Below are 24044 nucleotides of genomic sequence, written 5' to 3'. Positions count from 1 at the left end.
GGATGGTATTTGGAGGGGAGCTGGGGTGAATTTCTGAGAGTCATGGAGAGGTGAAAGAAGTAAATGGAAATCTCTAAGAGGACAAGAGCCAGAGGAGGGAAGAAAAATGGGTTTGTAGGAAAAGCTTCAAGTTGGTCAGTTCAAAAAGGTTTTTTTTTTAATTCAATTTCTAGAGGAGAAAGCCCTGGGTAGCAAACAGAAATGGTGTCCACAGCAAGAACGCTCACTTCACAATAGCATATTGCCGAAGAAAATGCAATCAGCCCTCCTCTAGTTAAGTGCAACCAGATATGCAGCTGCTGTCGTGCATGTACTCTGATTTTCCTGCAGGTGAGGTGTTCTTCCTTCCTAGCTGTGTGGATTTGCAGCTTTGCTAAAGGGGAAATCTGTGGTTGCTGCAGTGCTGAGTAATTCCTAAATCCCTGACATAAGCTGCTTTGTATTCATGTGGCTACAGGAAAGCTAGTTTGTATTTTTAAGATACCAGTGTGGGTGATGCAGCCACATCCTCTTTTAAGTTGTGCAGGAAGGCAGCAGTTACTCCTGTGGATTTCAACCCGAAGTGTGACAGTCCTTTGCGCAAGTGGGGTTTTGCTGGTGTCACACCCAGGCTACCAGCATCCAACCTGCTCCCTGGACCATAGAATCAAACATAGCATCATGGAATATCCCAAGCTGGAATGGACCCATAGGATCACTGAGTCCAACTCTTGACTGATGTCCTTCCTCAGCCATGCTCATTCCTAGTTAATACTTGCTGAAACTAAATGCAAGCTGGTTTTATTTGTATCACCTTGCCTTTTCTCCCCCTCTAAAGTGGGGTCAAAAGTATCAATAGAAGCTGCATGATAAAATCCAGGCACCCTGTCCGCGGACAATTTTATTTGATTAGTCTGTAGGACTGCTATTTGTCAGTATTAATCTGCCACTGTCATTGGAAGACATTTGTGCGAACTTCTGCAAGTACCTGGCCATGTGTAATATGCCACACATGAATAAATGCCATTGTAAATGTTGAGTCATTCAGGAAGGTAAATAAATTGGCTTCCTGGGCTCTGAAAGCCAAGGCTTTTATAGCAGGATGAAGAGAATTGCACGACATGGTTCCATACAGCTCATAAAATGTGTATGAAAGCCATTTTGTTCTACTCATTCTAATTACGATGTATAAATAGACTCATGATTTTTCTTCAAGAATTGAGTTAGTTGGAATCATTTTTTTTTCTTTTTTAAAGGCCAATGTAATCACTTATATGATGCTTTTCTCTAGGCCTTTAACAGATCTCCAAATCAAAATGTAATTATTTATAGCAATAACATGACCTTTCACTTAACTGAGAAAGAAAACGTTGCACAATAGGTGACATTTGTCATGAGTGCTCAGTGCTGGTAGAAGTCATTTTAACGTTTGACTATAAATTGTATTTAGAGTAAGAGTTCAACTAATGTGAAGTTGAGCTTACATGTATAAGGGAGTTTCTGTGAGTGTGAGTGAAGTTATGAAAGGAGAGCCATGCACTACCCCTGGCTGCAGATAGAAACGTAAGTACTTTCACACAAAATATAAATAGTAAGTGCTAAGAGAGCAGACCTGGGCCAGCAGTGCCAGCTGGGGCCAAACTCTGCCTTCCCTACATATATTTTGCTAACAGGAGCAGAAAACTGAGGAGGAACAGGGGTGCTGGAGCAGAAAGGAGAAAATGCATCTCAAATACGAATCTTTTTATTATTTGACATTGAGACTGGTAGCACATCAAAGCTGATCTTTTGGACATTGTTGTATTAGATGCCACAAACTCAGCACGCAGAATCATTAAGGCTGGAAAAGACCACTATGATCATCTAGTCCAACTGCTGACCATCACCACCACACCCACCAAACTGTGCTCGTAACTGTCACATCATATGGCAGTCCTGGCTCCAGGGAGCATGGAGAACAGGGCTATGGGACCAATAAGCACTCTCCCTGCCTGGCAGCAGTGGTGATGACCACTGGAGAGGGCTGGGAGCAGTAGATGTGTTGGCCTTTGGAGGAGTAGGTGGGACTTTATGCGGCACCACAGCAAATAACAGCCAGAGACAGAATAAATGAGTCAGCTTCCTAGCATGTTTGAATACTGTTTAAATATAAACATTGAAAATGAATATCTCTAACTGAGAAAAAAATAAAATTGGATGCAAAAATACACCAATAGTATACTGCATATGCATATAAATACATTGTATGGTCTGCAGAGTCATTATGTCTTCCTTCCGGACTGACTTTCTACAGGCTGACACAGAAGTTGAAATAAAGGAAAATTGAAGGGAAAGGTTTTCAACCAAACACATTGCTGTTTTGGCAAGGGATTCATTTCCCAGAAAAATGGGTTGTAAAAACAATGCATAGTTTCAAAATAGACCCATTTGTGTTTTCACATCTAATCTACCCTACAATGTGAGGGGAAAGAGCAAGTGAGGAAATGGTGATACAGATGGGGAGCTCAAGATATTTTAATGGCATTTGAGACCAGCTTCACCACCCATTCAAAGCCCATGCTGTTAACAGGGTCAGGAATCCTTTCCTCCGGAGGGAGGGCTTAAGCAATACCTAATGTGCTTTACCTACAAGATTTTATTGCAGTGCACTGTTTTAACCTAAGCCCTGTTATTAGTGGGGTGGGGATGTGCTGGAAGGAGTAACTGTAGCAGGGAAGAAGACTGCCAAGTGCTCCCACCTCACAGAGGTGAAGGAAGAACTGCCTAGACCACCACTGTGAGGGTAGTCATGGCTCTGGGGGCTGATATGGAAACCCCAAAGCCCCTGGACAACGCTGTTCAAAGGGGCAGAGCATGCAGCTGGGGCCACCCCAAACCACTGGGGGTGCTACAGTATGGTGGGAGGTGGGAATCAGTCACAAGATGGTTGAGGTTGGAAGGAACCTCTAGCTTCATCTGATCCAATCTTCTGCTCAAGCAGGAACACCTACAGCAGATGGTCCAGGACAATATCCAGACGGCTTTTGACTATCTCCAAGAAGGGAGACTCCACAACAGGAGTTCCAGAATGCATGAGCGTGTCTTATCCTGACCCCTGACATCTCCCACCAGTCTAATGCAGCTGTCTCTGAGTGGCTCAGAGGGCTACAGATGGAGAGCAAGCATGCTCTCATGAGACTTTTCCAAAAATCTCTGCTTTCTGGCTTCAGTTTTTTCTTTTCTTCTCTTTCCTTAGCAGACAAAAAGCTTCATAGGAGTTGTTTGCTTGGTCTGGGGAATCAGCGACGTGGCTTCACAGCACCTGGTGAGGTAAACAAACCTCAGAGCACCAGGGCAGAGATAAGATGACGTCAAGGAGACCAGGGAGGGAGCCGTGTCTGGTGCAAGGAGCATCCCTGGTCCTTTTGCAGGCACAGTCCTTCCACAGGCATCCCTTTCTCATGGCCATGCATGGTGAATGGTGCTTCCCACAGGGACACTGAGCACCAGACTGGGACAGAGTATTTTCCGTAGGAAAAGGTGGCAGTGCTGTGCATTGCTGCAGAGGACAGTACTGGCTTCACCCACACAGGGTGCATTGGCCTAGGACACATTAATGCTGGAGAAGAGTGGGGTGCTGGGCGGTCTGGATGCTGTGCCATCTGCCAGGTAGCCCAGGATGCTTTTGAGTTCTCCACGTGACAAATTAGCTTTGATGTGCAGGAATGCTTCCAAGTGTCTTTTGCTGCAAAAGAGAAATGTCAGATGTCAGCTCCTCTGCACCAGCCTGTAGAGATGGTCAGTCCCCAGGTGGTACCAGTATTGAGTAATCCTACACAGGACACAGCACCTCAGGGGAGGTGTGAGGAATCCCCAAGGCAAAGGAGAAGATCAGGCATATTTATATATTCCAAGTTATGGCCCTTCTTAATAGATTTCTTTTTTGTCCAATGGCACTGGGTGGCCATGAACTGACTGCTCTGTCCTGGACAAGTTTCAGATTTTTTCTAAGTTTTGGTTATGGAATATCTAGAGAAAACACAGCTCAGGCTGTGTGCAAAGAGAAATATCCAGCTAACTGGGCACCATTTACCCTCTTGATTTTTTATCTGACAGAAGTCAGTGTATGAGCCTCACCCATGCTAATATGTGGCTACTTCATGGCTCAATTAAAATTCCACATGCGTATTTGCAAATCTCTTTCAGCTTCTCTTACCGGATATCTGGGTATGCCGTGGTGAGTGTCGCAACTTCAATTTTAATAGCGCCTGTATCTTGAAGCCGGATTATTTCAGCCAGTTTGGGGAGTACTGAATTCAGCCATGTGGCTTTAGACCCCTGTGGAAAAGGAAGTGGTCAGACCCTGACACAGCCCTTCCTCCCACTTCTCCAGGCACCACCAAACCCTTTTCCTGGCCCCTCAGATGAACCTTTGCTCTGGTTTCTAGCTGCTCGATACCCCAAGGTATACACCAAGGGTGCTTGGTCTCCTGCCCATGCTGAGTGCTGTTCAGACTCGCTCCATCTCCTCTCAAACATGGGCAGGATGATAGAGATGGGGCTTGATTTGTGTTTTCTTTTTCTTTTTTTCCAGAGATACAGAAGGATGGAGATGATCTCAGAAGACAGAGAGGGAAGTTGTGGCCACGCAGAAACGCAGCAGTGAAAGCCAGAGCATCCTGGGAGAAGCCCTTGGCAGAAGCCCCCTGACTGCTAGTCCCAAAGGCACAGAAGCAAAGGGAAATCAGGCTCCATGCAAACTGTACTGCAACCAGAGCAGTGTCGTGCCTAGCTTAGCCTCCTGTCCTTACTGATATAAATTTGCAAAAGAAACAACTGATTACAGGACAAAGGAGGCTGAAGTCATTACTCTGTCTGGGAAGGGCAGGCTGGCACTTGCAAAGCTCTCTCTGCCCAAGCTCTTTCCAGAAAGTTAAGCTTGCTGGAAAGGTCAATGAGGGGCCACAAAAAGAGCATTCTCAGCACGCTCTACACTGACGTGCATGAAGTGAATGCTCACGTACATTGCTGGTGCAGAAGGCTTCCAGGTCGGCAGCATTCTTGGAGATGCTTTGGGCCAGGTTTTGCTGCTGTGTTGCGCTTTTCATGCTGACCTTCTTCTTCAGCAGCCTCACGATGTAATCTTTCACCAAACGGACGTGGATCTTCTCAATGACAGACTGTTGGGAAGGAGAGTGGAATCATCCATCTGTCATTTGCTTGGCATTGAAGGACGTGGTTAGCGGGTGAGGTGGGAACGGGCTGATAGTTGGACTAGAAGGTCTTAGTGGTCTTTTACAACTTTAATGATTCGATGATGTTTGTGGATGAAGGACAAAGACACCTCAAGTGCTACAAAGCCTGTCCCCCCAAGCATCCACTGCTGTTCAAACATGAGGGGCCACACTGACTGCCAACCTCCCTGCAACCTGCAACATGACATCCTCGATACCGAGAATCTCTTTGTACTTTAATTAATAAGATGTGGGAACTTCTGAAAGTTGCTTCCTTCTGGGAAGACTTCAATGCTTAGAAAACATCTCCAAGTGTTAAGTAAGAGGTAACAGTACTCCAGAGAAACAGGAACTCACCCCCCTCCTCCTGTTCCTCTCTCTAATACACAAATCTTCATAATTTTGTTTTAACTACTAAAAAGACAAAGGCAGGAAATCAAGATTTTTTATATAGTAAGTTTCACATATACACCAACACCACTGAGCATGTGGTTGTGCCTATTTCTCTTTGACTTACATGGTAAAAAGGGTCCTTCAGTGTCCGTAACTCTGAAATATGATTGCTGGTCGTTTTAATGATCTCATTCATAATTTCATTGCTGCATTCCCACTTATTTTCTGTAAATTTCTTATAAATTGGCTGAAAAATAAAGGAAAAACTACTTAGTTTCTATGCATGTTCAGACTCTTCCCCCTACAGCACTTCTCTTGGATGTGATCAACACTTTGCACTTCTCATGCACAGCCTTGCCTACACACTTTGCCTGGGGTTTAAAGACATCAGCTCAGATTTTCTGGCAGAGCTGATGCTGAGAAGCAACATGGCTAAGATCCCTTCTGAAGTGGGGTGTTGTTAGCAGGGAGTATCAGTGCTACTGGACTTTATTGGAGGTAGTCCAATTTTTTAGGTCAAATTCTTTCTAATGCTCATTCTAGCCCCAAATTAACTAATGGTACTCACTGATGATGTGGTGCTGAGGGACATGGCTTAGTGGGCATGGTGGGGATGGGTTGGACTTGATGATCTCAGAAGTCTTTTCCAACCTTAATGATTCTGTGACAATTTCTATGAATGTCACCATGTTTGAGTCATGGATTTGGGTGGCCGATAGCGCAGTGCCCTCTTGTCACCACTGCTGTTCCACCTGGTGGAACTAGTCCATGAGACAGCAAATGTGGGCTGGGTGCATACCTTCAGCTGGGCAAAGAGCTGCTGAAGCAGGACATCTTCACTGCTGATCTCGATGTCCCTAAGGGTGCTAAGTATCCTCTCTTTGTTGTCATCCTTTTCTGCTATGTTGTTCTCTGTGTAGTCTCTGAAAGGAAATATTGCCAAGGTCAGAATAACCTGTCCCCAGAGAGAGGTTCCCAAGCTTTCCTCTGTCTACTCTGGGGCATCTTCCCTTTATCTCACTATTTCCCACTGTTGGCAGTGGAAGGAACTCTTACCTAAAATTGGAGCAGTTGTTAATATTTGCAATGAGAACAGGCCTGTAGTGTCTGTGCTTCTTGCCTTTCTCCTTGAAGTCTTCAAAAGCATCCTTGTAGCTGGAGGGGAGATGGGAAGACAGGCAGATGAATGATGGCATCAGGACACTTGGGAAGCACTGCTGCCCACTGGGGCCTTACCACACCTTCTCAGAAAGGCAGCTAACTCTGTCGACAGTAGGCATGACAGCTCTTCACCCAGCACGATGTTGATATCCCTGGCTCTCATCTGGCTGTTGTAGATACTCTAGCAAACAAAGCAAAAAAAGAAGAATTGTAGGCAAAGAAAATCCATAGAACACCTGAGAAAGTGGGGAAGGAGTTTTTTTTCTCTCCTTTTTTCCTTTTTCTGGTGTGAAAAGGATTGTCCCAGCACCTGTCACACCAGTAGTATGGGTTTAGACTCTCTCACGCCACCCACTTGTGCTACGGCCCTACACATGCAACTTGGCCTTTTATCTTCCTGCACTAACTACAGTTAGTCTCAGATCTTAAGTACAAACAAGATGCTGTTATTTTTAAATATATATCTGTATTACCTGGATAACAATTATTGCTAGTAGTTCACTCTGAAAATGTCCATTGAGTTTCTCTGGTTCTTTGTCTTCTTTCCATCTTTGGATTTCCTTTTCTAAGCATTTGCTCAGCACATTTTTGATGGTAGCCTTCAGAGAACAAAAAACAACACCATTTACCACAAAGTAGATACCACAGTTGCTGCCCTCTGCAAGGGTAGTTTTCTTTGCCCACCTACCCATTGGTTAAGCAGTTTTCGTCTACCATGGCTGAGAAATAAAGGCTCTTTGTTATGAGATACCCTACCCACAGCTTCCCAGCAGCAAGGACACCCTCTCACAACATTCCCCTAGTCAGTAAAGTCTGAAATATTTCAGGGGAAGAACGAGAGGCCCTGGCACTACTGCCCAGAGAGCTGTGGATGCCCCATCCCCAGAGGTGCCCAATGCCAGGCTGGATGGGGCCCTGGGCAGCCAGATCTGGTGGGGGGCAACGAGCCCACGGCAGGGGGTTGGAGCTGAATGGGTTTTAAGGTCCCTTTCAACCTAAGCTGTTCTATGATTCTATGAAGGTCATGACCCACCACCCCAGTATGTCAGCACTGGGTAGGAAGGGCACAGGCAAGTATACAAGCCAAAATTTCAGTTTCCTGAGAGATGTGTTATATGTAACCTGTAACACACAGTGCTACCTACTGAGCTCATTTTGCAATCCTTTATCATAAGCACTCCTGACATCTTACCAACTCTGCAGTGAATCAAGATGTCCCACGTTTCCCCTGCTCAGACCCTTCCTGCGTGCTCGCTGTGCAGCATGGCTGCTGTGCAATAGCTGCACCCACCTCTGTTCACTGCCCCATTTGTGCACGTCACAGCCCATCTGCAATCCATTGTGAACTGCAGCAAAACCTGTAACTTTCGTTTTCCAGGAATTCCAGCCCAAAGTGCCAAAAGCACTAAGCTATGGGAGGGATGTGAAAGTTGTTCTTTGTGTCCAATAAGGAGCGAGCGATCCAAAAATTGGAGCAACTGTTGTTTCCTGCAGACCATGTGATTCTCTATCAAGGAGGCACATTTTCCCAGACTGGACCTGTGTGCTTTGTGCTCACCCAAGTTCTGGCACGGCTGCAGAAGCCAGAAATAGGGCTGGGAGGATCACCTGCACATGAGACTGTAAGCTCCTCCTTATGATGATTTAGCAGACAACTGGAAAGTTACCAGCAAAGCCCTGCCATTGAACTTTTTCCCACCTCCCTAGCACCAGGTTTACAAGAACAGAGCAGTAATTTTTGGCCAGCTCCCAGGGCAAAGAGATGGGCAAACCAGGAGGTAGTGGGAAGTTTACACTTAAAGTCCCATCCAGTAGCAGCCCACCTACAAGGAGAAAAAAAAAACAAAAAACTTTCCTGCTGCTTCTTCTCTCTCGGAGGGTGTGTGGTTTACGGGGAGGGGTGGGAAGTGGGTACTTAGGATAAGTCAGAGCTCTTCAAGGAGCTATGCACAGCATGTGATGAGAAGGAAATGAGCAGATTCTCACCTCTTCACTCTCAAGGTATTTCTTTTCGAGCTCTTTGCTCAGACTTAAAGGCAAAAGGCTTCCAAGCTCAAGTTTTTCCAGCTCCTCTGCTAAAACACGGTCTTTTCTCATATCTCTGGAATGAAAAAGCCAAACGATCACATTTTCCAAGACCAGCATAATTCAAGACAGCTGCTGTTGCAAATTGCTAACACTCCTTGAGAAACCAGATGTAAATGCATCCTGTCCTTAGCACAGGCCACTGCACTGTGTTAGAGATAGGGTCCCCTGAGCAACAGTACAAATGAGCTTGGGGATACAACCTCTATCCATCCATACAGCAAGCTATCTAATGAAAAAATTACTTTGGGTAATCTCTGGACAACATCCTTCATGCCCAGGATGCTCAGGTTTTTCTATTTACTGACTGCCTTGTGCTCCAGTAGGCCACAGGCTAGAGTTCCCAGATTTTCCAAGAATAAGACGAGGGCCACAAGCAAAGCCCTATATATCTGTGTGGACGTCCACTGCCTGTGTGGTCTAGTGACAACTGGCTACAGCCTAGCAGCCCTGAGGATGTGCCTTCAGGTTGTTCTGGCTAGCACAATGTCACTGACTCCAAAATCTAACCATGGGTTGGACTGCATCAAAGAATACCAATCAATGAATCAAGCAAATGTCTGGCTTTGGCAGCCAGAGAATCTGTTGGTGAAAGCATCACTTACTTTGGGTAAATGCTGTGCACCCAAGAGAGGAGAAGGTAGACATCCTTGTCATCCAACTGAGACTCAGCAGCTTTCTTTGCCAGAGAGGCAAAATGGTGGTGATAGAGCTCTGCATATGTGCGAAACACATCAAACTCAGGGGGATAAAGCTGTTTAATGTACTGTGCCACTACCATCAAATCTTCTTTCATCGTCTTCCCCATGTGCAGGAGGTTTTGGCCAACTGCAGAGAGGTTCTCGGTTCTAGGAGTATGACTCGTATCCTTCATTCGAGTATCTACTGACTCCTTTACTGTGGCCATCCAAAGATCTTTCCATTTTCTAGGTCTAAACTGCATGTTTTGTTCAGGCAGATTTTCTGACGTGCAGTTCTGGTCTTCTTTCTCCTGCTCTTTCAGTGCATCTACAGCCTGCTGCAGCAGTTCTGGGTTTGTTCTCGCTAGAAGCACAGAGTCTTTCAAGACACTGAAGACTCTGTGTTTCAGGACATCGCAGATGGACTCGATGTCTTGCTGGGTGATGGTCAGTCCTTCCACACTTTTGCCAGACACATTCTTCTCCAGGGCAATCAGATGCTGGACAGCATCACAGAGCTTCTGCTTTTCCACGAGATCCATGACTTGTTTGGCTGAGGAGAAAAGAACAGCCTTTCTTTACCCAACAGCAAAAATCTTCATTCCTGTTTTGTATAAAAACCATGGCTTTCGAATACCATTTTTAAAATGTTCCCATTTGTATATTGTTAAGTCTTGGGCTCCTTTACCACACAGAAATTCTCCCTTTATTTAAAGATTAGGTTATTCCTAGTCTCCTGTTGAGTGGCATAATGCTAATCTGAATGCTCATCCCTGCTCTGTTACATATCAGCAGATGTTCATGTGCTACCCATGATTTTTTTCCAAAATTTAGAATTGTGATTTTGTTGTTGTTGTTGTTGTTTCTTGTTTGCTTGGGTTGCTATGCAAGGGTCTGAGAGTCTCTTAAATTTTTTAATAGCCCCGAGGATACGCTGTGAGTTTCTCAAGAAACAAAAAGAATCAGGGAGCAAAAACTGTATATGTAAGTACGTAACTGTTCCTCTGAAAGGAGCCAAAACAGAGGAATAGCCACAAAGCAACATGCCCTGGCACTAGAGCTGCCATTTGCATCTCAGTCGAAGAGCCCATTCAAGATGGTGTGTTTTCCTGCACCACGTGGTTATTTGGCTCAAGGATTGGCCATGAAGACCAATGGACTACTCGGGCTTGGGGATCAAAGCAAGGAAGTCAGAGCAAAGCAGCTAAAATGTCTGCCACATGGATGCCCAGTCTTGAAAGTAAAGTCAAATTCCTATGGGTTTTCTAACAGTAATTTTGGCACAGAAGTATATTTTATGGGGTTATATATTCTAATTAAAGAAATAGCTGATTAGTGCTGATAAACTTTGCAGCATGATGCTGAAGTTGTGAGCACAGTTTAAAAATCAGCCTTATCTTTTTTTAGGTATTATATCTGTGATATTAGGGCAAAAAATGTAAATATTCAGCATCATCTTGAAGACAACTGGGTTGGAACAAAATGTGAATTAACAAACCTAACTCTCATTAAAATTTGCTAAACATAATAAAGCAAAGAGCAAGACAGCATAACTGCACAGAGAACAAGAAAAGATGCAAAGGTTTCTGAGGGTGGCATCAATGTTGGGGATTAAATAAAAAGCAGCCCCCAAATCTGAGTAAATGTCGGTGAACCCAATAGCACACAACAGTCTAAAGGGATATGAAAGGAATAAATCTATTAAAACAACCTGATAAAATCTGAAACTGCTAGAGAATGAGTCTGAATAACATACAATTCTCCCAAAATGATGAAAAAAATCTTACTTTCATTTCAAGTCCAGAGTTGTCAAAGTGAAGAGGATATTTTGCTTAAGCAGGAGGTAATTTTCAGAAAGAATGAGCTGAGGGAGAAGACCACCCAATTCATCCCCATTAATATGACCTCAAGCAGGAAGGGAGGCTTCAGAAAAAATATAGATGGAAAGATGTAGTTAAATAGGAAGTGCTAGAGGAAATACCATGTGGGTTTTCCAGAAATAGGCTGGATGACACATTTAGCAGGTGAGATAAATACAGTTAAGCTATCCTGTCTGAACTGCCACCAGTTGCTTGACATGGTGTAGTCTGGGAAATTATGAAACTGGAAAAGTTATATCCCAAAATATGTTCTCTTAGATACGCAAGGATTTTACTGAAAACTCTGGGTGGAGAAAGCTTATGTTATTCATGAACCTCATCTCACTTAATGTTCTCCTTAGTGACTTTACACAAAAGCTGGGAGTGTCCAATTGACATCTGCTGATTACACAAAGGCATTATCGAAACTGAGGGCTGGGTGCATGATACAGGAACAATGGGATTACTCCTATAGTCGATGGGTAGAAACTCAATAGCACGAAGAATAAGGCACAAATCTAATAGAACAAAAGTTGCTTAGCAACAAATAGGATTTTCTGCTGCAAGGAGATGTGCATCAGCCTGAAATAAAGGAGGAAGAGAGATGTCTGGAAAATTAATAAATTGCTGCTGTGGGATGATGCTAAAAATGTCAGACTTGATCTCAGGATGTATCTGGTGTGGGATTTCCTGTAAAACAGAAAAATGGTAATTTATTGTTCCAGGTATTAGTGGTAACTAAGCTGGAGTAATTTCTGCAGATATCATTGATTTATTTCAAAAGAAGGCATTGGAAATGGGGCAATGCAGAGGTGGGCTGAGGGGCAGGCTGAGCACTTACCGGTGGGCGGCCTGGCCTTCCTCATTTTCTTCAGTGCAGTTGTAAGTATCCCCTTTATTCCTTTCTTTCCCTTCTCTGGACTCTCCCCAGCGGAGGCACAGCTCCCGTTGCTGGTGATGGAAGATGCCCGCGAGGTCCTGCAGGCTGCCTCTGGCCTTTCACTCATTTTTTCCTGTTCCTTGGACCACATCTCGTCTCCAGAAGTACAGCTAGGGATGTGCTCAGCTACTGAGGCCAAAGGGTTTTCCAGCTGTCCATTTACATCATTGCAACCTGTTGTTCCATTGCGTATTCCAATGGGACCGCTTTGGGAAAAAGGTAACATTTTCATCATTTTCCTTCTAGCCTGTAAATTTCAGAAACAAACAAACAAACAAACAAACAAAACCAGTCAGGTTGTAACAGTTTCCATAAAAACTACCACCGCACAACATGATATACTATCATCGAAAGAAAAGCATTTCTGTAACAAGCCCTCCCTACACAGAATCATAGAATGGCTTGGATTGGACGGGACCTCAAGGATCATGAATCTCCAACCTCCATATCTAATACTATAGCAGGCTGCCCAGGGCCCCATCCAACCTAGCTTTGAACAGTTGCAAGGGGCATCCACAACCTCTCTGGGCAGCCTGTTCCAGCACCTCACCACTCTCTTTGTGAAGAACTTCCCTCTGATACTCAACCTAAATCTTCCCTCCTTCAACTTAAAACCATTTCCGCTTGTCCTGCCACTATCTACCCTTGTAAAGAGTTGGGCCATGTGGTAGGGTGGGACAAGTGTCCTGCTGCTTTTCAAAGCAACTTACAGCCTCCTTACTTTCATATGGCATCTGGACTGATTCTAGCCTTTCCTGGGAACTGTTTTTTTGCCAGTCTCTGCTCATCCAGCTGCCTATCAGCTTGTGAAAACACCCACAAAGCTACTTGCACATCTTGCAACACAGAGTTGCAGCATGAGCCGTGGTTTATGCAGAAAGAAATCATGGGTGGGGTGGATTTCTCATCACCTCATTAGGGACTAATTGAACCTGGGCTTAACAAAGCTGCTGGCAGCCAACAGGGTGGCTGCATGGTCCTCTCCTGGCTCAGGGGACACAGGAACATGGCAGCAGGATTGGGTGGCTGACATTCTCCTGTCACGGTCCCACTCCACCACCAACATCCTGAATGCTCCTGCACTACAAATCATTAACAAGGCAATCTTCAAATACCCTTGCAAGTTTATGCTGCTGGTATGTATCATGCTGATACAAACAATGATACTCATTTCTGGGCAAACTGGTTGGAAGTATGTGGCTTTTTTTTAATTGCAATTCCTTCTCGGTCTCCCCACAGGCTGGAGATCTTCGAAGCACCACATCAGGGGGAGCAAACAAGCACGTATTGCTGAAATGCTTTTCTTCTCCCCGCTTTGCTACTTGGTCGCCTTCAGAGTCCATAAAGCTTCTAAAGCAAAGCCAGTACGAAGCTGAGAGCTCCTTTGGGAAGCAGAGGATGGAATGCAGGCATGCAGCTGGCTGGCTTTCCGCAGAGCGCGTGCCCAGTGACCTTGGGTGCAGCACAGTGCAACCCTGAGCTGCTGCTACAGCTAGGGACACCAGGTCCCTGCAGCCATGCACCATCCCTTCCCTGTGGGAGATTCTGGTGGAGGAAGGGAGAAAGAATTGCTGTGCTGCACTGGGGCTACTCCGCTCATTTGAAAAAGGAAAAAAAAAAAAAAAAAAAAAAGCAGAAAAGCGTTTTTTTTTTTTTTTTTTTTAATTCGCCCATATTTCTCAATACTGTTGGAGTTGGACTAGACGATCTTTAAAGGTCCCTTCCAACTCAAACAACTCTATGATTCCATGATTTAAATTAATTCTGCCAAATTCCATCCTTCCTGTTTGTGCAAGCACAGAAGTCAACTGATCCTTATCATCCCAAACAAAGCATTTTTTGTTTGTTTCTAAAAAAATAAGCCACTTCTCCCCTCCATATAGCCAAAGGTGACTTTCAGGTAGCTGTCATTTCTGCCTTTTGTTTCAAGGAACAACAATGGGAAAAAAAAAAAAAGGATTTCAGAATGGTTTTGCTGCTTCTTCAATAGGAAGAGGGATAAATATAATTTATCTTGAGAAATGCTGAAATAAGAATGTGCATGAAAGAGTCTGGGTGTGTTTTTTCAGCTCGAATAAAAACCAAGGTAGCTAAGTATCTGAGGAAGGCTGTAAATACAATACTCTTACACTTGACCAGATTGAGCACTCACCCAGACTTTATCAGTCTGACACTTCTGCTTTGCATTTCTTTGTGCCTCTCCAGCAGTACTGCAATAAGATGAGAGGGAGTGGCCTCAAGTTGCACCAGGGGAAGTTCAGGTTGAATAGGAGGAAATATTTCTTCTCAGAAAGAGTGGCAAGGCACTGGCACAGACTGCCCAGGGGAGTGGTAGAGTCACTGTTCCCGGAGGTGTTCAAGAAGTAGAGAAATGTTGCACTGAGGGAGGTGGGCAGTGGGCAGTACTGATGGTAGATGGACAGTTGGACCGGATCATTTCAGAGATCTTTTCCAATCTTAATGATTCTGTGATTCTACGATCCACTCTTGGCTGCCATGGCAGAGCAGACACACTGCAGGCTCAGCCAAGGGCTATCTGTGCATACTCCTCTCTGCTCACAGTCCTGGTCAGAACTGCAGCCAACTCCTAATCACTTCAGCAGTCATTTCCCAAGTGATCTGTCATTTCCCAAAGCAGGAAAAGAATTCATAATTGAGTTTTGGGAAATTTAATGGTCATGTCTCTACACTGATCCCAAGTCATCATTATTGTTAATTTCCTATTTACTTTTACTATCATCATCATCCTCATTATTGTTATGTGGCATGAGTCTCCAGCACAATACATTCAGTGTTACAGTTTCTAACCAGAAGAGCTGCACAACCCACACAGCATCCTCTGCTATCCCACACTGAGGGCTCGTGCCAGTGGGATGATGGTGGTGCTGACTGCCAACGTGGCTGGACTGGGACCAGCTGTGTGCCGAGCCACCATCTCCATAGAATCATAGAATTGCTTGGGTTGGAAGGGCCCCTTACAGGTCATCTAGTCCAACTCCCCTGCAATGAATGGGGACAACTACAGCTCCATCAGGTGCTCAGAGCCTTTACAGAAGCTATGTGTTTAGGATGAGCTCATTGATGAGGAGTGGAAAAGATCTACTAATTTCTCTGTTCTGAATTTTTTAACTGCTTTCTCCTGAGCTGCTACCAGTGTAACAGGCATTTGTTTGGACTTGCTGCCCTTTCCAGCCTCCTGATCACATTCTTGTCTGGTTTTACTGGTAAGCCCCCCTCTCCCACAGAAGTTATTCAGCAAAGTTTGTTCCCTGTATTTCCATCAGCCATTCCTTCTGTCCCTTCTCCCTGTGGAAGTGGAAGAGAGGACAGCCTACATGAGAATACTGCAGTGGATCAGACCATGCAGCAATACCTAAATAAGCTGCCAAGAAACCAATGCAAAGAGCCTACAGAGTCACCAGTTCCAATCTTTGCAAATTGAGAAGCCATCCTAAGAAGTATTTTTCTTTTTCCTACCAATTTTTGTTGTCTGAATTGGTACTGAACTGTGAAGCTGGGAGCTGGCACTTGGTTCTGCCTGGGAGATGCAATCCATTGATGAACCAGGACACAGTACCACCAGGGGTAGTGGTGATGAGGGACCCAAGAAAGCAGGAGAATGGCCCAGGCATCTCATCTGGCATGAGGTACTTTAAATTGCCTCCAAACTATCTCCTGTCCAGGGAACAACGCACAGAGAGCCACACAATGCCTCTGTCATTCTTAAATGAGGGTTTGGGTTCCCTAAAGTACTGTAGCACAATTGGAAAAAGTCCTGCAACCCTGTTTCAATTTCAAGCAGCAAAAGAGAAGATAAAATTTGCACATGTATATTGGCACTGGGAAAATAGAAAAGGGAAAATGCAGTGTAATCAGCTCTTTTCACTTCTTGCTTTGGATGCAGGTAGTATCATTTTAAACTGCTGCTGCTGAAAGGCAAACCAGATGTTGCTCTCCAGGATTTGTTTTCCTATTGCTATTCCTGCTCTCAGGCTTAGAGCTTGCCAGGTTTGTTGGTAGGAATAAACAGACCAATAAGACACACGAATTCCAGTGGCCATTCCAGAGATCCTGGAGAATCTCTCTTACCACCATTTTCAGACTCTTTGGCTTTCCAGGCTTCTTTTTATAGAAAGGGCACTGAAGCTTCAGCAAACTCAAACGATTTCTCCAAAGCTCTCTGTTCCCATCAGAACTGGCAAGCCCCAAAGTCCCATAGTGGGAGCAAGTAGTTGGACACTTTGAAGAACAATCGTTTCTTCGTATTTTCAGCTCTGACTGCGAGTGTGATGGCAAGGAACCATGGCTTCTACATCAGATTCAGCCACAGAAAGCCACATCCTTAAATTGTAGCAGCCTCAAGAAGAGGTCCTACATTGAGACACGTGAGGATCCTAACCCTGAACCAGCCTTCACCTGGGGCTGAGAAGCTGATGCAGCGCATGTGGGGTGGTTGCCCAAGGAATTTCAGGCAGGTTCCTGAGTGCTGGGGAAAGATGGGTGCTAAGTGCAGTGTCACTTTTCTGGCTCACACTTCATAGAACCATAGAATGGCTTGTGTTGGATAGGATGTTAAAGACCATCCACTCCGAACCCCCTGGCATGGGTAGGACACCACCCACCAGCTCAGGTTGCCCAGGGCCTCATCCAACCTGTCCTTGAGCACCTTCAGGGATGGGGAACACATAGCTTTTCTGGGCAGCAGTGCCAGGGCTTCACCACCTTCTGAGCAGAGAATTTCCTCCAGAGATCTAACCTAAATCTCCCGTGTTTTACTTTGAAATCATTCTGCCTTATCCTATTAGTATATGCCCATATAAAAAGTTGGTCTCTCCCCTGTTTATAAGCTCTCTTTAAATACTGGAAGGTCACAGTGATGTCTCCTGCACAGTTACAAAGCTGTGAGCATGGCAATGCAGAAATTTGTCAGCTCAACACCATGACCCTGGGCATGACAGCTGCCTGGGACAACACACTGTCCAGACACTGAAATCGGGCATTTCAGCACAGTTGTTTTGGTTGAATCATAAACCTCTTATATTCTTGGAATCTGGGAAGAAACCACTTCCTTTTGAAGGAAACAAATGCAGGAGGGGATGGGAAGTGCCACACTGAATCTGGATCCTGGTGTACAATGGAGTTTGAAGATGCTTTGGTGCCCAAGATCTGTGTCTGGGTGTGTTAACAAGAGCCACTGCTTACTGCCTGTACCTATGCTCTGACACCTATGCAATGAGCAACAGGAATCAGACACAAACTGTCACGATGCTGTTGCCAGACATGCAGCCCTGTGGTCCCCTGGGATGCATCTGGAGCCATCGCCCTTCTGGCTGCTGCTGGAACAGCTGTCTGCTCTATTCTCTATTCTGGCCATAATGAAGTAAGGCCACTTGGCCGGGGAGCCTCCCGAGCACTTTCCACCTAACTCCTCTGTCTCGAGCGCAACCAAGAGCCGTTTGCCCGCTAGCCCGGCAATCAGGCAGGAGAGGTGCGGGTCCCGCGGGAGGGGGGGGGGGGGGAGAGCCCCGAGCTGCGGCGAAAGGACGGACAGACAATAGGACAGACAGTCGGAGAGACGGACTTACCGTGCGGCAGCTCCCGGCAGCGGCACTGGCTGCGGGGCACCGGAGCAGCCCGACTATAAGGGGAGGGCACGGAGGCGGAGACCCGACCTCCCAGGGAGCCCGCTGCTTGGGAAACTCCGCCCGCGAGGGTTCAGCCTAAAGGGAAACGAGAAATCCCCCGGAATGGGGAAGAAGTTCCAGCGGGAGGACCTAGTTAATTCGGGAAAGTGTTGGTAGCATGTGCCCCAGCATCCTGATGGAGTGGTGAATGGGGCAAGGGAGTTGTGTCTATGATAACTGCATGGCAATACCCTTAAGTTGTACCAGAGAGGTTCAGGTGGAATATTAAGAAAAATCAAAAGATTTCAGATAAAAATCTGAAAGAGTGGTGAGGCATTGGTACAGGCCGTCCAGGGAGGTGGTGGAGTCACTGTTCAAGAACTGTGGAGATGTGGCACTGAGGGACATGGTCAGTGGGCATAGTGGTGACAGGCTGGGGGTTGGACTGGGTGATCCTAGTGGTCTTTTCCGGCCTTAACAATCCTTTGATTCTAAGGGAGAGCTGGGATGAAGCAGCTGCTCTGTGGGTGGAAAATCAAAATGTGGTGTTCTTGCAATGCCTGACCTCACTGCTGGATTACTGAAGAAATTTCTCTCTCCTCCTGAGAAGCAGGCAGCAGGACCAGCACCTGGCTGTTGTACCTGAGATGATTTCTGCTTTTTATCTGACAGCTGTGGTCTAATCAAAATGTGAAAAATGAAACAGACACTTAAAGCTTAGTGCAAACCAAGAGCTTGTATAGTGCTGCTGGTGTTCTCCCCTTGGTGTGCCTGGCTGCTGCCATGCGCACTCAGCACTACATGGTGGCCTGGCTATGGTGGGCAATGGAAGCCCAGCATGGAGGTTCCCCCTGTGGCAGTTGTAGTCTAGAGCTGAACTTTATGCTGGAAGGAAGCTCTGGGCTGAGTGGGCAATGCTGTTGGAGAGCAGCTCCTTCTCCTGGTCGGTGCCACTTAGGTATCTTGCTTCCTGGGGCTGCTGCCTTCATCTCTGGGAGTGTCTGCACAAAAGGACAATAGGAAGATGGAAAAAAAAAATAATAATAATCCACTTCCACGTCTGCCAAAGAGGAAGTAGAAAGGCTGTCCCAGTTGACAAACCCATGATCTCCCGTCACTAGGAAACACTGATTCATCTCAGGTCAGACTGAGGGCTGCACTGGGCAGAGGCTTCCCCCGTGGGACTCCCTCAGGCTGGGTCCCCTGCTTGGCAGTGTCACTGCCATGGGACCAAAATGCAGGGTGCCATGTTCACCTAAAAATCATTGGGAAGATGAAATGATGCAAGATTTGCTGTCTGCAGGCAGAGGATGCTCTTCTGAATGTCATCCTTCAGCTGCCACATTTACGTGAAACAGATCCATCACTGCACTTAATCTCTTGCTGATCCACAGAATCGTTGCACTGCTTGTCTGTACGTCTGATTTCCCAGACAGGCATCCTGCAGTGACTTACGTGATATTTAGAGGCTAACCAAGCTACATATATTCTAGCACTGCATGGGAATTTTTCCATGTTCTATAACTACTCAGAATGCAATGCATAGGGCTACACGGATGTTCATAGAATCATAGAATGGCCTGGGTTGAAAAGGACCACAATGATCATTTAGTTTCAATGCCCTTGTTATGTGCAGGGCTGCCAACCACCAGACCAGGCTGCCCAGAGCCACATCCACCCTGGCCTTGAAATTCTTGATAACCCTTGATTATATAGTTTATAGTATATGCTGTCCAATAAATTATCTTCAGTTTGTGCTTTTCCTAATATGAATTATATATTGCTCATCTGCACCTTTCTTTTAAAAACAAGAGCAGCTTCAGAGATTTGTAACTTAGTTTTGAAGATGCTTCCCTACATTTGAACAGTGAACTCACATGGGACTGTTCACCTTTTCTGTGCTAAGCATTGAAGCCCTTTTCACTAGCAGTTTTAAAACCCAAATTTAGATAGGCAAGAGCCTACAAAAGGTATGCTTTCTGTGCCAAGAAATAATAATAAAAAAAATTGTTAACTCCTTGCCCTAGAGATTGAATGATTAGTTTTGTCCATGAAAAAAAGAAAAGAATCAAACAAAAAGTGTCGATAAGGACATTATTTTGAAGGGAAGTTTGAATTTCCTCTTTCAGCATGCTAAGGAAGCTGCTACCCTTCTCCACTAGCAAGAGGTATGTCGAGATACAGATCATTGTGACGGTAAAGGTTTCCTTCCTAGAACCTACTAATTCATCTTGATTATTCATTGAATGTAATTTAAGATTTTGTTTGAGCTTGGTTTAATTACCTTTATTAGCAGTAAGGGAAACTATTAATTGCCCTGTGGGATTTTCCACCAGCTAAACTAATTCATCCTAAGTAAATCCAGCTGTGCATATATCAGTATTAGGGCATTAACAGGTCTGAGTGCAGGTGGCTGGCAGTAACTCTGAAGGAGAGCAGGTATCACCTTGTCACCCTCCACTGGGAATGGTGGGACTGGCTATGGGGCTGGTGGGGGCATCCAGTGAGGTTGGCTTAGATAGAGCTACCATAGGTGGCACTTTGGAGAGCCAGAAATGCCTTTGCTATTCTGCTCAGTCTGGGCTATTTTGATAGAAGAAAGGCATGTGCAGACAGAGGTAACAGAGATTTGGATGCTTATTTAACTGTGGAGTGAAAGTTTGAGAGGTCACAGTGGTTGTATCTATCTAGCTCTGTCCAGGAGTTCATACGGCTTAGGGTAAGCACAAGAGCTGAGGGTTCTGAAGACTTGATCAGGTCTGGAGCCCAGCTCTGAGTGGAGGGACATGGAGGCTCAGCAAGATCGGAAGAAGCTTGCTGGCTCAGTAAGCATGGCCTTTGCTCAGCAGCTGAGGCTGATGGGAGACTGGTAACTGATGGGAGAAGTGGCTCTAGCCCTCAAGACTGTGTACGTTTTAACTCAAACCACCCAGATCATAAAAAGATTGCTTGGATTATGAGCTGAGTGACTGGAGTGCCTTTCTGTCCAGCATTTGTGGATGCAAGTAATGGAAGCAAGAATTCTTTTTCTCCATCAGCAACCAAACCCAGATCTGTAGTAATATGCTCAATTACTTAATGCAGAGCACAGCAATAGGGAGGTTTTGAGGGCAGGAACATGCGTGGTGGGGGACATAGAGGTTTGGGTGCCAGTGTTCTGCATGCAGATTGTGTCACGCAGTGCTAACTGCTAAGGGAAAAGTTCCTGCTGTACTCAATATATAGATAACTTAAAGATGATCTAGGGCCCATCTTCAGTGAGTGAGTGGAGATGCCTCCTGGGGAGGACAATCCTGCTGGAACACCTGAATCCTTGTGGTTGAAAAGACTGAGAAGTGCTCTAACGAGGGCAGCTATAGGAAGGGGGTTTGAACCACAAGAAGAAATCAGTGGTAAGTTCCTCTTGCTGTTTAGAGAAAAATCTAGGTTTTGTGTCATCTTGTGATGGCAAGATGTAACCCCCTTGTTCCTATTATTTCATTAACTACTTCCCTGGCCCAACTTTTTTTTTCATTTGTGTCCTGCAATCATTGCAGCTGCAGATTAGTGTTAACAGAAATGGTTTTAAGCATGGCACCCCTGAATTCCATGCACCAATGGATGGATTTCTGCTATCTTTTGAAGCCTACTTGTGGCCTTCACTGAAGAACTCCCGGGCAGGTTATTTTTTGCTCAGCCTGAGGTTAAAGGGGACCATCAGGTTGGCTAATTACAGAGATACTTCTTTACAAGCAAAAGCCTGCCCTCATGCTAGGTAGATCAATCAGCTGAATGTAGACATGAGAGCCAGGCAGGGTGGCTTCCATCAATACATGCAGCAGCAACTACTGCTGCAGGGTACCTTCACCCCTAAATGGAGAGTACAGGATGCTTTCACCCAGGTCTGTTTGAGGCTGGCTAGTGTTTGAGGTTTGACCTGTGTCAGAGTTATGATTTGTGGAAGCTGTGGAAGCGTGAGCCCTTTTTGAGAACTTGACTACCAGTGGCACAAGCTTCACAAGGTTCTGCTGTCTTCAGTTACATCTGAATTGAACCAACCATACAAAGCTTTCCCGATTTTGATTTCTACTGTTATCAAAGATCCTACATGTCAGAGTAATGAACCAGGAATTCAATCTGGCTGGAATGCCCTAAATCTTTGCTGAAGGAGGGGCTTGTATGCAAGTGTGGGTCTGTATCCCCATTCTATTTCTGCTCAAGGAGTGGTCCATAGCTGAGGTTGATGACACCTTTGCTATGATATTTCTGGTGGAGGAGACATCCATAGCTGAGGCTAGCCCAGTATCTGTGGGAGGGAGGCGTGCATTTATGAGGCTGCCTTGTCACCCTCCCACAACATGGGCTGGAGGAGGGTTCCATACTTGATGTTTCTAGGCCCAGCTGTCTCTGACACGCTCACAACCCAGAGGAGATGTGCTGGAAGCATGGTCTGCTTGCTGTGACATCCCTGCCAGCTGGATATTCCTTGTCTGCTATCTCTGTTCATTTGACAGAGTGGCTCTATAGCCTGGGACAAATTGCCCAAGCCCATGTGAAATGGCACCTTCTCTTTGCAGCTGCTTGAAGACAGGTTGGCATCCTTAATGCCTGGCATGGTGAATTAGTGAGGAGCAACGGACAATAGGGAAGGGTATAATTTCTTCACTCTTGTGGCCTTTCTGAAGGCAGCTAAAAGTGCCTTTCCCCAGTGTGGCAGCCACAGTTACCTCTGCATGGATGGGAGTGTGTGCTTCCTGCTGCCTGGCATCAGTCAGTGGATGAGTGGGCATGCAGGCAGATTCAGTGGGGTCATGTAGGCAGATTCAGGGATGTGTCTCAGCCAACTGCTTACAACATCTCTGCAGCAGCTCTGGGGTGGGAAGCCCAGGGTCACAGGTGCTACAGATGGGGTGAGAGACGCTGCTGCTGAAAAGCTTCAGATCCTCTGAGAGATCAGTGCCATGTTTTTTATTGCCCCATTTGTAATGTATCCTTCTACCTTCTAGAGTAGAATACCTTCTACTCTATAGTTCATTACTTCTTTCCAGCATGCTCCTTTACATGACATTTCTTCTCTTATGACACCTTCTAAATGCCTGTGGTGGGAGTGGGATGAACACAACCATCGGTTCTATGTAGACATAGACAAGTGTGTGCTTGCAAGGTGCATGCTGTTTTCTCACCAGCAGTGCCAGAAACTCCTCAGCAGCAGCAAAAGCTTCAGCTGTGCTAGCAGAGCTGCTTTAGTACCCACTGCCCATGACTGTGGGATAAATGTTCTGGTATGTGTTGAAAAGCCAGGCTGTGCTTACTGTTGCTCAGCCTCTCGCTCCCCCACAAAGAGTATGGGCTGTGCTTAATTTTAGATCAGGGAATGAAACACTGATCCCAAAGGTCATTGTGCAGCACTGGATCCTGCCTGGCCTTCGTTATGTTGTCAGCACTGTGCTGGGACTTGGTGTGACCGGTCAGGGTGCTTTGTCACTGCAGAGTGTCCCACAAGGCACCTATAAGGATCACTGAGTCCAACCCCTGGCTCCACATAAGACCATCCAAATTCTGTATCTGAGAGCATTGTCCCAACACTCCTTTCCAGCAGCTTGGGGCCGTACCCTGTGCAGGCTGTTCCATGCTCACAGCCCTCTGGTGCTGAGCCTGTCCCTAACCCCCAGCTGTCCCTCCCCTGACACAGCTCCATGCCATTCTCTCGGGCCCTGTCGCTGTTACAGAGAGGAGAGCTCAGCACCTCTGCTCCCTGTGAGGAGCTGCAGCTGCCATGAGGCCTCCCCTCAGCTCCTCTGCTCTGGCTTGAGCAAACCAGGGACCTCAGCTGTTCCTAATATATCTTTCCCTCCACACCCTCTAGGCCTCTTTTTGCAGAAAAAGGGCAAAGGAGGAATTATGCTGGGAAAGTAAGTGGGAAGCTGCAGAAGCAGTACCTCTTTCTGAGGGGTACAGAAGAACCAAGAGGTTCTTCTGTTCTGAGTTCCTGTTGTGTCCCTGGGGCTTGCTTATTTCTCCTCTTAGTTGCTCTCCTGCTGGGATCTCCTCACATGTCTGAGCCAATTCAGTCTTGGCAAGGGCCACAGATGGAAGTTTCCAGGGGAAATCCAAGTATTTGTGATTGGCCT

General features: G+C 45.9%; 2 protein-coding genes across 3 annotated transcripts in view; one reads left to right on the top strand and one right to left on the bottom strand.

Annotated features, from left to right (window-relative positions):
* Window positions 1–4988, top strand: part of LOC104911248 (exocyst complex component 3-like protein) — a 53084-nt gene extending 48096 nt beyond the window's left edge. The window contains exon 14 of the transcript XR_004159983.2: window positions 4553–4988. The gene's annotated coding sequence lies outside the window, so the exon portion shown is untranslated. The remainder of the gene's footprint in view (window positions 1–4552) is intronic.
* Window positions 1708–18021, bottom strand: TNFAIP2 (TNF alpha induced protein 2). 2 transcript variants are annotated; one of them, XM_085225683.1, is made up of 12 exons: window positions 17896–18021; window positions 12212–12557; window positions 9437–10064; window positions 8733–8847; window positions 7220–7345; window positions 6827–6927; window positions 6642–6740; window positions 6385–6508; window positions 5710–5832; window positions 4983–5138; window positions 4175–4296; window positions 1708–3703 (listed from the first exon to the last, which is right to left on the bottom strand). In XM_085225683.1, exons 2-12 carry the CDS (start codon window positions 12543–12545, stop codon window positions 3562–3564), a joined length of 2070 nt encoding a protein of 689 aa, XP_085081809.1. In that variant the 5' UTR covers window positions 12546–12557; window positions 17896–18021; the 3' UTR covers window positions 1708–3561. The 2 variants fall into 2 exon arrangements, with proteins under 2 accessions (XP_085081809.1, XP_085081810.1); XM_085225684.1 differs by having other exon boundaries at window positions 12212–12516; window positions 17896–17962.
* Between the last annotated feature and the right edge of the window lie 6023 nt (window positions 18022–24044).

The sequence above is a fragment of the Meleagris gallopavo genome, chromosome 5 (genome assembly GCF_905368555.1).
Source record: "Meleagris gallopavo chromosome 5, MGAL_WU_HG_1.1, whole genome shotgun sequence".
NCBI lineage: Eukaryota > Metazoa > Chordata > Aves > Galliformes > Phasianidae > Meleagris > Meleagris gallopavo.
Note: the sequence above shows the minus strand (reverse complement) of the source record. Positions and strands in the feature narration are given on the sequence as shown.